Source organism: Aegilops tauschii, chromosome 3, assembly GCF_002575655.3.
Source record: "Aegilops tauschii subsp. strangulata cultivar AL8/78 chromosome 3, Aet v6.0, whole genome shotgun sequence".
NCBI lineage: Eukaryota > Viridiplantae > Streptophyta > Magnoliopsida > Poales > Poaceae > Aegilops > Aegilops tauschii.
In genome coordinates this window covers 559,400,671-559,417,048 of record NC_053037.3, presented here as the reverse complement: position 1 = coordinate 559,417,048, position 16,378 = coordinate 559,400,671, and the positions used below count along the sequence as shown (strand labels likewise).

Sequence of the window (16,378 nt, the reverse complement as noted above, 5' to 3'; positions counted from 1 at the left end):
GCGGCGCATCGCGGCCTTCTCCTGGTGGAACGCTTGACCCATGACCGGCAGAAGCTCCATCTGGCCATGTGCCATCCCCTGATCGGCGAGGGGAGCACGCGTCTACTACTCTACTCCCACCGCCTCCGCAGGATCTGGACCCCATGAACGTCGGGTATCATATGACCGGCTATGCCCTTGTCACGGCGACAGACCACCTGCAGCCGGTCTTTCAAGTGCTCTTCACCATTGAATGCTACGATGACAAACTGGTGTACGTCTTCTCGTACTCCTCCGCCATGGACAGTTGGAGTGCACCTATCAAGTGCTCCCAAATTTTCGGCCTCACCAGGTTTGGGCCGCGCGCTGGCGTGGTGAATGGTGGCATCGTTCATTGGTTGTACAAGGACAATGCAAACTTCTACACCCTCAACATAAGCGCTGACGCAACACATGTCTCCTTAACCAAGACCCCTATTCAAGTCAATGGTGGCTTGTCAGCACCGTTCCCATGCATACTTGAGGAAGGAAAGCTCTCATTTGTTGTAATCGGAGATAAAGATGTCCTTGAACTTTGGACCAAGCAAGAACAAGACAATGAGCATAGTTGTCAGGGTAAGGAAGGATGGGTGCACTCCGAGCTGGCGCCCCTAGAGGTCAAGGGAACTCAGATCTTGTCCTTCGCAGAGAGCTTCTGTGTGATATTTATGATGCAAAAAGAGTATCGTAGAATATTCACTCTTAACCTCGTCAGCAATAAAATGGAGCAAGTGATAGATGAAGACGGCAATACGGACATGTTTTATTCATACAACTGTTTCGAAGAGTGCAAAAACCAGAGTCATGTGCTCTACGAGATAGATTGGCCGTCATACCTATTTCACCTATCAGTTGGAAACTATGAAGTGCAATAAGATGGGAAAGATGAACCCATGCTTTATATAATTATATATTTATGGATGAATCATTGTTGATTATGTTCGATTGACCAGAAGAGAAATTATGGTGTAATACTGCTTTGTTATTTTGTCAGTATCTTTTACCATTCTATAATGTGAGCTATGTTTTAGTGTCTAAACGTGGACATATATTTATACCACTTACTTTCGGTACCAAACACATTGTGCAACATCATGGCGGTATTTTCACTTTCACGCACTGCAGCTGCATGTTATACCATTTATGGATGAATAATTGCTGATTATGTTGGATTGACCAGAAGAGAAAGTCTGGTGTAAGACTGTTTTCTTATTTTGTCAGTATCTTTTATCATTCTATTACATGAGCTAAGTTTTGGTGTCTAAACGCGAACATATATTTGTACCACTTACTTTCGGTACCAAACACATTGTGCAACATCACAGCGGTTGTTTTACACTTTCATGCACTTCAGTTGCACGTTATATAGCCCAATCATCGTTTTAGAGTGGAAAACAATAGAAAGGCTAGAAACTATTTTTGAGTATTATATAGTGAGCAATGAATATAAAAAGGGCCAATATATTAGAAATATCATATTAAATTGAAGCATGAAGTATTATGGAAAATAGGAAAATCATATTACCTACAAAAAACCTAATGAAGTTTTTTATTTATCGATATTGTACATTTTCTAAGAAAAGGGTAAAAGCTATGAGACCTTTTGGTAACTCTTCAAATTATTCCCCGCAAAAAAACCTTTTTAGATTATTCCAGCGTTTTTCTATTTCAAATCGGAATTCTACTTCATTTTTTCATGTAATAACTCTTTTTTGGGAAAATGAAATGGCTCAAACATTATTATTTACCACTTTTTTTTGCCAAAATAAACTCCTGATAAGTTCTTAACAAGTATTACCTCCGTCTCAAATTACTTGTCTTAGATTTTTCTAGATACAGATGTATCTAACACTAAAACGTATCTAGAACAACTAATCCGGGACGGAGTGAGTATATAAATCCTGATTGCGCTGCTACATCAGGGCTTTAACTATGCTGCTAATATATTTTTGTTTCTGTTCTCGAATTGTGGGATAGGGTTTTCAAGAAGCAGTTAATTCGCACTGGTGGTCGTTTCTTGCAGATATTTGATTCGATGCATAATGTAAGTAAGCAGAATTGTCAATGATTTTTTTTAATTAAATTGTCAATGATTATTTGTTACACAGATTTCAAGTAACTGTTGCTATATACGTTCCATTGTTGGACATTGTGTGATTAGTTTTAATGGCTATTTCATTCTAGAAAACATACTAGTGGTGGAACTCTCTATTGTGTAAGTACTTTCATTGCTAGATCTTCGTCCTAACTTGGTAAATTATTAAATATATTTTTAGAAGTATTCCTTATTTGTATTCGTGCCCCATTATTTCCATTCTAGGTCCACCCCTAAGTAATACCGCGGTGCTGTGGTTGGATTGGGGACTTAGGGTTCAGGATGATCAGAGCTCTTCCTTCGCCAAAATTGGAGGCTCAAAGGATAAGGCGATGAAGGCTTGATGGTGGTTGCCCGGACTGATAGAGTGACTAGCTGGATAAGAGTGTAAACTGAAACGACAAATTAACATTGATTTAAATTGAAGTACTGGCCTTACAGAAGGTTGTAGTCGCGTAGTAATGGCCGTCCATCGTGATGCCATGTCAGCAGCGTATACCTATGTTGTGACTAATTAGGCTTTTTTTTGGAAAAACTTTTGATATATTTATCAAACATCATGGTAGTACAAAGAAAGGTGGGGTACCAGAAATTGCGTCCATGTCCATAGACAGCAATGACTGCAAGCAGTGAAGTTAGTCGATGACCCCTCCCTCGTCTAAGCCGGGCAAAATCTTGTGGTAGTAGACCGTTGGAAAGTCGCCGTGCTAAGACTCCAAAGTCGTTAGTAAGCATGCTAGCACGGACGTGACACATGGCTTCATGCGGGAGCAAGCTAGGAGCAGAGTGCGGAGACAGAGGCACTCGAGAGCGAATCATGGTCAATAGTGGAGGTTGGTGGGTGGCTGGAGGCAGAGCTCGTGACGAGCTTCAATGGCCGCAGACGGTTGTGCTAGGCGGGAGGAAGCTAGGGGTTATGCGGGAGAAAGACGAGAGAAGGAAAGCATGGCGAGCTCACCTCGTCCATGACTGCGTGGTCGGCAGAGGCGGGGGAGCACGTCAGTTGCGTCCTTGTCGTCAGCAACCAACAATGCAATAGTGGCATGCGGTGGGATAGGCTCGAAGTTGTGTGGCTCGACTCGATAAGAACAACACCAGTGGATCTAAGCGCCTTAAGGATGGTGACAAAGCTGCGCGGAAGAGTTGGGGTGTAGCGACGACGGCGGATCTCTCATAGTGGCACCTGACATGAGGCGAGACGAAGACCGGGGCATCGATTGGGAGCTTCCCATGTGGATTGCTTAGGTGGAGATGATCTAGACTACAAGGCGGCGGTCCTAGACATGACAGATAGGTAAGGCAGGGTCATCGTCCATGATGGTGAGGAAAGGTGATGGCGGCGGCATGCTTGCGACGCCAGTCATGTCCCCTGCATAGAAACATGTCTATTCAGCCTATCTGACAAGAACCAATGGACCGACAACACCCGGGATGTGAATTAGCTTGTCCATCTTCTTCCACACCTCCACGTAGAGGAGGAGGTGGAAGGAGATGAGAAGCGTAGGTGGTGTACTCGATGAGATTCCACTGAGCACCAGATAATCTTGTGATCATAGAAAAAAAAACCTTGTAAAGACTGAGCTAGAGATGCAAGTCATATATTTCTGCAAGAAAAAATAATGTCCTTAATTCTCTTCAGAAGTGTCTCCCTGTGCTGCTTAATTTTCGTCAGAACTGGTGTGTGATGTGCTGCTTAATTTCCTTCAGAAGTTTATTTCCGTGGCTTCTTTTTTTTTTTTTGAGATATAAGTTTATCAGTTTGTCTAATTCATATCTAGATTTTTTTTAACGATGTCACATCTAAGCTTCCACAAATATATAATGCAGCAACAACAAAAAATTAGGACAAAAAAATAGACCACAAACAGAGTGAAAATCAGCTTTTATGTCACATCTAGATGTGTCCTAGACAGTCCCTAAGTTTATTTCCGTGGCTGATAAATTTCTAAGAGTAATGGGCTGCTGTACTACTGGCCCAATGCCCCCGCGGCATCATACATATCGGATCCAAGCAAAGCACGGATCCATCGAGGCTGAGCTCGATGGCCAAGGCACAGGGGGCGGACGCCGTCGGCGTGCTCCCGGATGACCTCCTACGCGGAGTTAATTGCACAGAAGTACCACAATTCGGGCATCACATGCAGATTGGTACCACGATTGCTAATTTTTGCATGCCAGTACCATGATTGCTTCAGGTTTTTTCAAATAAGGCTAAAACGTGTATTTATACGTATTGACGCTCGATCCGACAGCTCGGGCCCACCCGTCAGGTGCCACGCTGGCCAATCGGCGCGTGCCCGCGCGCTGACTAGGACGAGCCGGTGCGCTGCTGCTCTCCAACCCGGTCCGGTCGCACCAGCTCGCCCCCGTCGCATCATTCCCCTCCCCTCCTCCTCTCCTCACTCGTTTCCTCCGTCGCCGCCGCCTGCGTCCCGACTGCCGGCCGCCGCACCGCCCCGCCGACGCCATGGTTTTGGAGGACGAAAGCAGCAACGACCAGTCTAGCCTCCCGTACATGCATTCTTCCTCCACAGACGGTCTCAACGAGGTCAGTACAGTGAGTTTAGGGTTAGGGTTACAGATTTGGGATTTCTTGATTTGGTTGATTTTGGTAGGTTTTGATTTGCCCATTGTCTTTGTGCGAGCTTCTGCAGGTCCCTTTCAGCCTTGAAGATCCAGATTACAAGGGGCTTGAGCTGGATGTGATGTCTCCATGTGAGAAGCACGGCATGGCATCTGAGAGGCTTGTTGCCTTTGAAGGAACAGACACAGGCAGGCAGTTTTTAGCATGTGCACAGCCGGTATGGATTGTAGGCATAGTGATTTTTTTTACTTTGTCGGTGCCATATTGAATTCTGTTTGTTGGAGTACTCTCCTTGCTGTCAACATTTTGGTTCATAGTGGCATTAGAGTAGCTTATTTAGGTCAAGCATGAGTATATTTTGCTGGAGTACAATGGCATAGTAATTTTGGTTAATAGTGGTACTAGAGTAGCTTAAAAATGATAACTAACCTAGTCAGTTAGCTACTCAAGTGGCTGCTCCTCTTGTTAAATGTAGTGGTCTGATGCTAAATTTAGATATTCTTTTTGGCCACTGCAGTTATCTTGTGTAATTACTTGTTGTATGAACTGTGTTGGTGTTGTTGTTGTTTTTGCAGGCAGGTAGCAATTGTGGCTTTGTTGAATGGGTTGATCACCAGTGGCCCCCAACAATGCAGAATGCATTGTTGAAGCTATGGGCAATGGTTGAAGATGCCAAAACTGCTAGGGTGAATGACAATCTTGAAAGTTCTTTCACTATCCACCATCTGACAGAAGAGAAGAACAAGCTGGATGCCAACTATGACAAGCTAGTCCAAGATGTGCATGAGCTGATGAACTTCCAGGAAGATAAGGTGGTGGATTTCAGACATCTGCAGTCTGCCATTACATATCAGCAGGAGGTAAGAAAAGAATTGATTGATGATATGAAGGCACAGATGGCAAGTGAGATGGTAAAGAAAGATGAAGAGACCCAGAAACTTACTCTGAAGTATGAGCTGCTCCTCAACCTGACAAGAGCTCAAGCAACAGTCATTCAGAACTTGAAGTTGAACAAAATGAAAGAGAAGCAAGTGCTTACTGAAGCTAGTATGAATTTGGAGCTGAAGAATGCAGAGCTAACAAAGTGTCAGGAGAAGCTCACCCAAGAGAAGCTAGAGTTGAAGCTTCAGGTTGCTGATCTACTTAAGGGAAATGAAAAGCATATTGAAGAGAAGTGGCAGTTAGAGTTTCAGAATGAAAAGTTGAAGGAGAAGTTCAGGGGGATTCAGGCCATCTTGGAGAAGTGAAGAAGATGAAAATGAGATTAGTGGCATTGCTGACCTTTTGGGAATGATGGTTGTGTAAGACCTAGCATCTAGGAACTAAGGTTGTGTACTGTATGCTTGTACTAATGGTGAACTATGGTTGTGTATGTATGTAGTAGTTATGCTATTCATCCTTTTGTGAGAAAAGGATGAACTATGCATTTGAAGTTGAACTCCTCTATGTATTGTGAACAATGGTTATGTATGGCTATAATGAGTTGAACTCCAGAAACTAATGTGATCAGTTTCTTATTATGTATGGATATGCTGATTATGTAGAAGGATATGTTGATGATGATACATTATGACAATGTTGCAGCAAACCACTCATGTCATACAAAATAAAAGAGGAACAAGACTGACTAAATCTCATTGCATCGGAAGATAACTTCACTGATCCATTACCACTTGATCCATTACAACTTGGCTTAAACTAGAGCAACTAAACCAGACAGTACATTGCATTTAGATTGGCTGCAACTAAACCAACTAACTAACTTAATATCTTGCCTGCAACTAACCCAAGCACAAATATAGTGAAAAGAAACAACACAATGTGAAATTTGGCTCTAATCCCTACAATCTCTGCATTCTTCTCTCTGAGTTGAGTTTGCAGAGACAGAAACATGGCTTCCCTTGTGCCATCATCTTCACTTGGAGTCAGCATTGGAAATTGATCTTCAGATCTAGCAACAGTTGCACCTTTAAGCCTCCATACTTCATCACGTAGATCCCCAATGAGCTCACTCCAGAATGTGGGCAATGGATCATCATGCCATTGCACAAATCCACAGCCACCGTGCTATTAAGATGCAGAAACAAATTTCCAAAAATGTATCATTTCACATACTATTGCACAGAAGAAAAAGGAAGGAAATTAGGCAAAAAAACAACACTCACCATAGCATCCACGCAGCTATAGTACCTCCTACCAGGGTTCTTCCTGCTCCAGGAGATCCATCTTGGCGCCTTCCTCGGAGGTGAGCAGTGGCACATCACTGGAGGCTCGTATGCCATTGGGAGCTCGCAGTAGCGCACCAGCGAGCGCGCCTCCTCCCCCCTCCTTCCTGCAGCTCGAAAAAATCCGGGAGCGGACCCGGCACTGGACGACCACGACATCTCTCTCTCCACCGCCGGCCCCAGTCAGCGCCTCCACGCTGAGATTTCTCCTTCTTCTCCTTTGCTGCGCTCCAAATGGACACTGCGTGGACGAACCCTAGTTTCGTTCCCAAATCTGAGATCTTGTGCTGTCACTTTAATAGTAGGAGAGGTACCTGTCCCACATGTCAGAATCCCCAAATGTGGTGCTGCATGTTATGTGATGCCCCAATATTGGTACTGACATGCAACAACTAGCAGCAGTATTGGTACTGATTTGAAACAAGTAACTGAAAATGTGTTACTGCTTTGCAAATACTGGTACTCCACCTCAAGTTCAACATTACAATAACCACCTCAAGTTCCACATTCAGATAACCACCTCAAGTTCAACATTACAATAACCACCTCAAGTTCCACATTCAGATAACCACCTCAAGTGGCAACAACACATCAACATGAGCATCAAGTTCAACCAAAATAACACCACATCATTTCAAATTACATGGCTCCTCTTCCTCTGCTAGCAGTGAAGTAGGACATCCATCCAGTGTGTGTACCATCAGTAGGAATGTCAGCATATTGCCTGGGGGCACTGAATGGCCTTGGAGCACCTGTTCCAGCTCCTCTTCCTCTGCCAGCTCCTCTTCCAGATGGTGGTGGTGTAGTAGAAGTAGCAGCTCCTCTTCCTCTTCCTCTTCCAGATGGTGGTGGTGTAGTAGAAGTAGCAGCTCCTCTTTCTCTGGCAGCTCCTCTGGCAGCAGCTCTTGGCTGTCTTGCTGTTGTTGTAGTAGAAGGACCAGCAGCTCTTGGCTGTGAGTTACTTGGAGTAGCCTTACAAAGAAAAGGAAAACAGTTAATAATGCTAGAAAGAAATGTACAAGAAATAAAGGAAAGATTTGTATATTTCAAGGTGAAAAATTATTACCACATGCTTATTCTTCCTCAAAGCTAGCTCAGGCTTCAACTGTTTAAGACAGTTTGTGTACCTATGCCCTTGGAGACCACAATTGCCACATGTTATGGTCCCCATTCTTGAAGTGTCTTTTGGCTTTGGTACTTCAAATTTGCCCTTGATCCTCTTTTCTTTCTTTCTTCCTCTCTTGATTTTGAATGCAGGTGGTTCTATGTCTGGACCAGGGGTCCTTGTCCAATCATGCTCACCAGGCACAGGAAAGATCATTGGTTCATAAGCTGCAGCATAAAAATCTTTCTTGAAGAATTTGCTGACATAATCCTCTGGTTTCCTTTTAGCCTTGTTTATTTGCAGAGATGGCATGGTTGCAAGGTATGCCACTAAGGTCCCACTTCCTGCATCCACAAGTCTCAAGTTCCAGGTTGACAGCATGTGTTTGCTGCCCACTTGTAACTTGCCATAAGTTGACCCCTGCATGTATTGGCTTGCAATATCTGGCCCTCTCCTTCTCAACCTCTAGCTTCTCACTGTAATGAGGTGTTATATCCCATCTTGCTGCCTTTACACTCTCTCTGTTCCTATGCCACCTCACCATCTGCTTATCTTTTATCCCATCACACATTGTCCTAATAGGTTTTCTCCTAACAACTAGAATGTACTTGTTGAACACCTCAGACAAGTTGTTCACTACCAAGTCAGTCTTGCAGTTTGTGTCAAATGCATGCCTTGCCCATGTTTTTTTTTGGTATTGCAGTAAGCCACTCCCAAGCTTCCTCACTTTCAGCTCTAAGATCATTCATTGCAATATTAAATTTGTGTTCATTGTAGGCATAGTTAGCATTATCCATGCACTTCTTAAGATCTTCACCCCTAAACCCAGCATTTTGGAAATTTGCATATAAATGCCTAAGGCAGAATCTTTGGTTGCAATTTGGAAAGACAGCATTCACTGCATTCAATAACCCCTGACACAAACAATTTAACAAGTCTAAGCTACAAGGTAAATAAATATGCACCAATGAAACTCTTAGCTACTGTTAACACTTGTGCAAAAGAAAATGAAATGTGCAAACACATACCTTTTGTCTATCTGACATTATAGTATAAGGTCCAAACTTGCCCACTTCTCCACCTAGGCAAATTTTCAGTTGGTGTAGAAACCAACACCAACTAGGTGTGCCTCTTGTCCAACTATGCCAAATGCCAGTGGATATATGTTGTTGTTGCCATCTCTACCAGTGGCAGCAAGGAGTTGAGCTCCTGTAGTGAGCTTAATGAAGCATCCATCAACACCTGCATAGTCTTTAAGCCTAGGATATTGCTTCTTGTGATCCCCTAAGACAGCTTCAATAGCTATGTTCTTTGCCCTATATGCCATGCACTTGGGCACATCTACACCATATTTTTCCATGCATGCATCAATTATTGTCTGAATACCAGTAGTTATATCAGATCTGAAGAGATGCTCATATTTCTGTGCTAGCCACTTAGCACTAACCCTGGTGGTCTCAGTGGTACTAGGGCAAGTGTGCTCTAGTCTCATCTTCTTAATTACAAAGGTTTTCTCCCCTTTTATAACTGCTGCCACCATAAAGAACTGGCATTGTTTATCTGGACACTCAACAATTATCCTCTGATCTGAATTCCTGTGATACTTAAAATTCCTGGCCTGAGTGATGTGCAAATTCAACAAAGCATCTCTGAATTGATGTTGATCCCTAAAACACAACTTCATACACAGTTGCTCATGTGGTTGCTCCATTTTCTCATTGTACCACTTCCTAGCAGGCCTTTTCTTTGCCCTACTCTTCCTTTTCTTTGGTAGGACAAAAGAGGCTGGCTCAAAACCATCATCATCACTCTCCCTCAACAACCCCTTCTCTTCTTCATCTGATGATGGTCTGAAATCAGGTTCAACCTCTGGTAGCTTACTACGATGTGACCTAGTTGTTGGTCCTCTTCTAACTGGTAGCTTCTGCTTCTTCTTCACAGGTTCAACTATAGTTTCTTCTTCTTCTTCAAAATTCCTATCTTCCTCTACCTCAAATGGGTCCTCAACTTCAGTGTCACCCTCATAATGCAGCATTTCTTCCTCTTCTAATTGCTCATCATATGATTCTTCCTCTTGTACTTCTAGCTCTCTTTGTCTCTTTCCCTCTTCCACCTCTACATCTTCATCATCACCCATGTAATGATGGTCATTTCCAATTTGAGCATCCTCATTAGAGGCATTAGCATCACTGTCCTCATATGCCTCAAATCCTTGATATCCCTCTTCTTCTTCTTCCAAAACTGCTTTCAACTTGGCTGTTGCATTCTTGCTTTCTTGTGTGCAAACACCAGCAAGATGAGGTGTGCTAGAGTTGCTACATTGACTCTCAAAAACTACTCCTTGCTGATCAACAGCTAAGACAGGAGGCTCACTCAGATCGAAAACAACAGGCTCTTGGTACACCACAGTGGACAACTCTGGCATTTCACATTGCTACAACTCAAAATCAATATCGGGGGTGGACAAGCCCTGACTAGCAAATCAAGCACCAATTTGTCCTGGATCTTCCTCTTTATCTTCTGTAATTCTACATGACTGTCTACCAAATCCAGCCCTTTCTCTCCTAAAGATGGATTTTCAATGTGATACAAACAATCATATGCATTAAATCCTTGGGTTTCCATCACTGCAACCAAATTTAGATAAGTAATATCTGAACCACACAGCTTCATCTCCAATGGTTCTCTTGCATCAAAATGGATCCTTACTTGCCAAATGTCTTCATCCAAACTATAGAAAAAATTAAATTTCATGTATTCATTATAATTACTCTTAATTTGGAGAGCAACAGTACAGTATAGAACAATTTAGAGTAACCTGTAAGTCTAATATTTACTATTAACTCTACTATTACAGATGCTATTTCAGTACAGAACAATGCTACTAAAGTAACCTGTAAGTCTAATATTTACAGTACAGAACAATGTACTTTACTATTTCAACACAATAGCAAAATCAAGGAAAAAGACAAGGTCATAATCCCAAATTGTTACTGTAATTGAACTAATTTGAGAGTGCAATACACTGAGTTACTAGGTTACTGTAATTGTCCTATACTAGTCACTACAATTGGACAAACCCTAATCCCCAACTGGATAAACAAGAAGATGAACAAACCCTAAAAATCCCCAATTGGATAAACCAGAGCAGGAGGAGGACAAGGGTACTTACAGCACGCCGCCAAGTCCATGCGTCAACTGATGGCTGCTGCTAGGGTTCGCCACCCACTGCTGCGCCAACCGCAACCGCTGCTCCATGCTGAGTAACATCGACTCCTCCTCGTCGTCGGTCGAGTACGCGGAGCTGGAGTCGTCGCCGCCATCGCCGTCGACGCCAGCCGTTCCGCTAGGAGGCCAGAACGGCATCTCACCGCCGCCGTGGACGCCCTCGCCGCCGCCTGCCGGAGTCGCCGACGCCATAGACTAGGGTTCGAGCGAGCGAGGAGAGGAGGTGCGGCGGGGGCGAGCTGGTGCGACCGGACCGGGTTGGAGAGCAGCAGCGCACCGGCTCGTCCTAGTCAGCGCGCGGGCACTCGCCGATTGGCCAGCGTGGCACCTGACGGGTGGGTCCGATCTGTCGGATCGAGCGTCAATACGTATAAATACGCGGTGTAGCCTTATTTGAAAAAACCTGGAGCAATCATGGTACTGACATGCAAAAATTAACAATCGTGGTACCAATCAGCATGTGATGCCCGAATTGTGGTACTTCTGTGCAATTAACTCTCCTGCGCGAGATCTTCGCGCGCGTGGCACCGGCCATTCTCGACCTCATCCGCTGCGCGGGCACCAGCACGCGTTGGTTCTGCCTCATCAGCTGCCCGGCCTTCCTCCGGCGAGTCGGCATCTCGCCGGAGAACGCGCGCCACCGGTCCTCCTTCATCCTTGGTGCTTTCTGCACACCGGAAGCGACACCCGGTGAAAATACCGAAGCTGCCGAAGAAAAGGAAATCCGACTGCCACCGCAGTTCTTCAGGCTTCGTGCGCAGCAGTCCGGCGGCGAGCGCCTCACTTCACCAAGTTCATCCCCAACAACGATGGAATCTTCAACTACGCGAGACCCCTGCTGTCGCATCGCGGCCTTCTCCTGATGCATCGCCCGACCCATGGCTGGCGGAAGCTCCATCTGGTCGTGTGCCATCCCCTGATCGGCCAGCGGAGCACGCGTCTCCTCCCACCGCCTCCACAGGACCTGGACGCCCTTGATGTCGGGTATTATATGATCGGCTATGCCCTTGTCACGGGAGCAGACCACCATGCCACCGGTCATCCCTCACCACTCGATGCTACCATGACAAGCTAGAGTACGTATTCTCTTACTCCTCCGCCCTGTGCAGTTGGAGTTCGTCTATCAAGTGCTTCCAAACTTGTGGCCTCACCGGGTCTGGGCCGCGTGCCGGCGTGGTGAACGGTGACATTGTGCATTGGTTGTACAGAGACAATACAAACTTCTACACGCTCAACATAACTGCTGACACGACAAATGTTACCTTAGCCAAGATCCCAATTAAAATCAAACGTGGCTTGCCACCCCCCCCCCCCCCCCCCCCCTTCCCATGCATCCTTGAGAAAGAAAAGCTTTCATTTCTTCATATCAGAGAGAAAAAATATCCTTGAACTTTGGACCAAGCAAGAACAAGACAATGATCATAGTTGTGAGGGTATGGAAAGATGGGTGCGGTCCGAGCTGATGCCCCAGCAAGTCGAGGGAATTGAAATCTTGTCCTTTGCAGAGAGCACATGTGTAGTACTCGTGGGGCAAAAGAAGTGTGGTAGAATATTCACTCTTGACCTCATCAGCAAGAAAATGGAGCAAGTGATCATAGAGGAAGAGAACAACAGCTTCATGTTTTATTGTTACCAAAAGTGGGGAGACAAGGAGCATGTGCTCCACCCACCAAGATATGCAATGCTTCATCTGCCCCTACTTTTTTCACGTGATCTCCAAGCTTGAATATGTTTTATCTTTCTGACTGATTGTCCAATTTATAACATGTCTGCATATTTTATCTTTGTCTCACCATGATTCAGAATTCAAATTTCAAAACTTGTCAAAATAGGTTCTAGAGCTGTCTTATTTCGAAGTCCTAGTTTTCGAGCTCCGCAAAAAGAAGTCCTAATTCTCAAGAACACAAAATATGCAAATGAAGTATAGATTGGACAATTGGCTCAAAAATAGAATCATGTTTTGTCAAAGAAGCCAGAAGCATTATTATCATAAGCTTCAAAGTTTGCCGCGCTTGTCGCCAAATTAAACACCTGACTTTCCACCAAGGCGACACTTGAAGAAGGCAGGCCAGTCGATCTCCACTGGGAACGCCGTCTTGCAGCCGTCGAGACCACGGCAAAACTGCTTGTCGGTCGTCTCCTCCATGGCGCCACTTTCCAGATCCGCGATGTACATGCACCGGTGAAGGTCCTTGATGAGCAACGTGCCGCTCCTCTCCCCCAAGCACATGCACACCGGCGTGTCGATTTGCTTCTGCTCGGGTGGTCGCAGCTCCACCACCCTAGCACGGCACCAGTCTCGCCCGCAATGCCCATCGCCCTCCTCGCAGACGTCCCCCCTCGTCCAGGTCTCTACTCGGAGGGGCTCCCTGAACAGGCAGAGCGACGACAGGGCCGTCTCGTCGGCCGCGACGCTCAGGCGTGGCGTGTCGTAGAGGTGGTATTCCATGTCGCGCGGTCTCGGGGCCGGGAGCTTCTGCAGGGACACGCGGCCGGTCATGGCGTCCACGTCGATGGCGTGAAAGTCGACGAGGTCCCAGATGAGCCAGTGCACCGTCCCGTGGCGCACCACGGCGCCGCGCTGCTTCAACGGCCCGAAGATGCCGTGCTCTATCGGGTTGAAGAGCTTGCTCGGCGCGCTCCAGCTCGGCTCGCCGCCGGACGAGAACGTCCGGATGTCGTACTGCTGGCTGCCCTCGTTGTTGTAGCCGACGATCAGCACCTTGAAGGACGCCGGCCCCTGGCTCACGACGGCGTACGCGCTCGCGTCCACGTAGTCGAAGAACCAGCCGCGCTCGAGCGGGGGGAGCACGTCGCATGCGCCGGAGTGCAGGTTGCACACGGCCAGGCGGTCCACGTCGGCGCTCGGGTCCGCGCCCGCGCCGCCGGCTGGGACGAAGCGCACGAGGAGGAGGCCGCGATGCGAGGCGAGCGGCACCGCGCGGTCGAAGATGCCGGCGGCGCCGGGCACGAAGGAGCCCAGGAAGGGGTGTTCGGACCCGAGGACCGACCCCGGCGCGCGGACGAAGCCCGGCGAATCAGGGACGTCCCCGCGATCCTCTCCGCCGGGGCGGCGGCACCACTCCTGGCCGAAGAAGCCGAGGAGCGAGGAGGGGTGGCGCGCGCCGTCCGGCCAGCGGCGGCGGAGGAAGGACGGGTCGGCCACCAGCGTCCTCCAGCGCCTGCACGCCGCGGCGCAGCGGAAGAGGCCCGCCGCGTCCGGCACGCGCGCGAGGATCTCCAGCGCGATGTCCTCCGGGAGCGCGGCCGGCGGCGACGCCATCGCCTTCTGATCTCTCACCATCGATCGATCCCCGGACGTACGTATGGTAAGTGGACGTCGCGAAAGATCGAGATGCGGGATTAGCTGCTGCTATCTTGGATGATTCGTTGCTGATCGATCAAGAGGGCGCCGCATTATATAGTGAACAAGATTTGGTCTGCGTAATCGCCGGTCCGGGTCCGACTGCCCCGGCATGTCACGCTGCATAAAGTACTCCCTCGTTCCTAAATATTTGTCTTTCTAGATATTTCAACAAGTGACTACATACGAAGCAAAATGAGTGAATCTACACTTTAAAATATATTTATATACATCCGTATGTGGTAGTCCGTTTGAAATCTCTACAAAGACAAATATTTAAGAACAGAGGGAGTAGTTTCGTAATTTATTCTTACGGCTTGGTACTATTCCGACTCGTCTCAAGTTAATCCTAGGATTATTACTGCACGCAAGTCATTAGCACGGAGAGACAATATGTCCACTTAATAAGTAAGGGACAGGCTATATGTAAGTCGCCTGAAAATTTATTTTGGGGTAAGTCGATTTTCTGAGCCAATAGATTAAAGATTCAACGGTCGACCTTCTTTCTTCTTCCTCCAACTTGCTTCCTCCTTCAACCGTTCATGCTTTTACAAAATCTGACTTACTCAAATTGTAAATTCAGTCAACTTACATGTAGCTATTGTGAATAAGTAAATATAAGCTCGGCAATTCATAGTAGTACTAGCTGATCCCTGGGTCATACGTCCCCGATGAATAGTAAATTCAAATAAAATAGCAAAAATATCAAATCCGTGGGTCATACGTTCCCGGTGAATAGTAAATTCAAATAAAATAGCAAAAATATCAAAAGGATCTGAAATTTTTGTACATCAAAGACGCTCAACTCTTCTACTACATGCTTGCAAAATTCCGTGCTTAGATGAGATCAGAGGAGCTCGCTACAAAAAAAAACTAAGCTTCAAATTGTCCGGTGGTGTGAAAAAATTTCCAGATCTGATTTTGTTTTTCTTTCTACCAAGGTCATCTCGTACAAAAAATTGCAAGCACCTAGTTTGATGAAAACGAGTCCCCCCCCCTTTGGATTATAACGCAACAGCCAACAAGAAGGTTCGTACGACATATGGGGAGTTCAAGTTGCGAGAAAATAAGACAAGCAAACAAAGTCTTGCTAGGGGCTCAGCATAACACAGCCCTGAATAAAAACTAAGCAACTAATCCGGCTCGGGTGGAGGCGGAGGAAGCGGTGGTGCAAGACGCGCAACGATGGAGCGAAGGTCCGTGGTGATCTGGTCGATATCGTCTCGAGCATGCCGCTTTCTAAGTGGCTTCCATAGCTGCAAAAATCCGCATATTTTGCAAATAGCATCAGTAGCCAGACGAGTGATCACATGTTCAATCACAAGTTTATTATGAATATTCCATACAGTCCAGGTAAGCACCCCAACTCTTTATCGAAAAAAGGTAAGCACCCCAACTACTACCATAGAGCTGGCCGTATGGAAGTGTGATGGGTTTGAACCTCCAGAAACATGTTTGGAAGGTTACAATGTCACCACCTGCCACCCACCACCTCACGAAGGCAGCTCCAAAAACACCGAGCTGAGGGACATGTGAAGAAAATGTGGTTGGAGTCCTCGTCGACCTCACACAATAGACATCAACCATCACTGGACCATTACATTTTAGAACTTGAACTCCCGAGCATTAACGGCCATGGATTAACCGCCATAGGAAGATATGAATCTTCAAGGCCAACTTAATCTCCCAAAGAGGGTTCAATTCTTCCGGTCCTGGAGGCAAAAAAAAAGGATGTTTTGAATTATTTTACTTTTTTTTT

The 16,378-nt window shown here is 46.1% G+C and overlaps 2 protein-coding genes across 2 annotated transcripts; one reads left to right on the top strand and one right to left on the bottom strand.

Annotated features, from left to right (window-relative positions):
- Positions 1–4,581: 4,581 nt before the first annotated feature.
- Positions 4,582–6,194, top strand: LOC123497668 (uncharacterized). Its single transcript, XM_073495979.1, has 2 exons — positions 4,582–4,914; positions 5,273–6,194. Exons 1-2 carry the CDS (start codon positions 4,819–4,821, stop codon positions 5,942–5,944), a joined length of 768 nt encoding a protein of 255 aa, XP_073352080.1. The 5' UTR covers positions 4,582–4,818; the 3' UTR covers positions 5,945–6,194.
- Positions 6,195–13,057: 6,863 nt separating this feature from the next.
- LOC109735692 (uncharacterized) lies at positions 13,058–14,726 on the bottom strand. The gene has a single exon (XM_020294898.4). It carries the CDS (start codon positions 14,557–14,559, stop codon positions 13,279–13,281), a length of 1,281 nt encoding a protein of 426 aa, XP_020150487.1. The 5' UTR covers positions 14,560–14,726; the 3' UTR covers positions 13,058–13,278.
- Positions 14,727–16,378: the final 1,652 nt, after the last annotated feature.

Bases quoted from the DNA above. Each gene is read 5' to 3' on its own strand.
- LOC123497668 (XM_073495979.1), top strand. From the start codon at position 4,819: ATGTCTCCATGTGAGAAGCACGGCATGGCATCTGAGAGGCTTGTTGCC. The intron at 4,915-5,272 runs GTATGGATTGTA...TTGTTTTTGCAG, and splicing joins TTTTAGCATGTGCACAGCCG to GCAGGTAGCAATTGTGGCTT.
- LOC109735692 (XM_020294898.4), bottom strand. From the start codon at position 14,559: ATGGTGAGAGATCAGAAGGCGATGGCGTCGCCGCCGGCCGCGCTCCCG.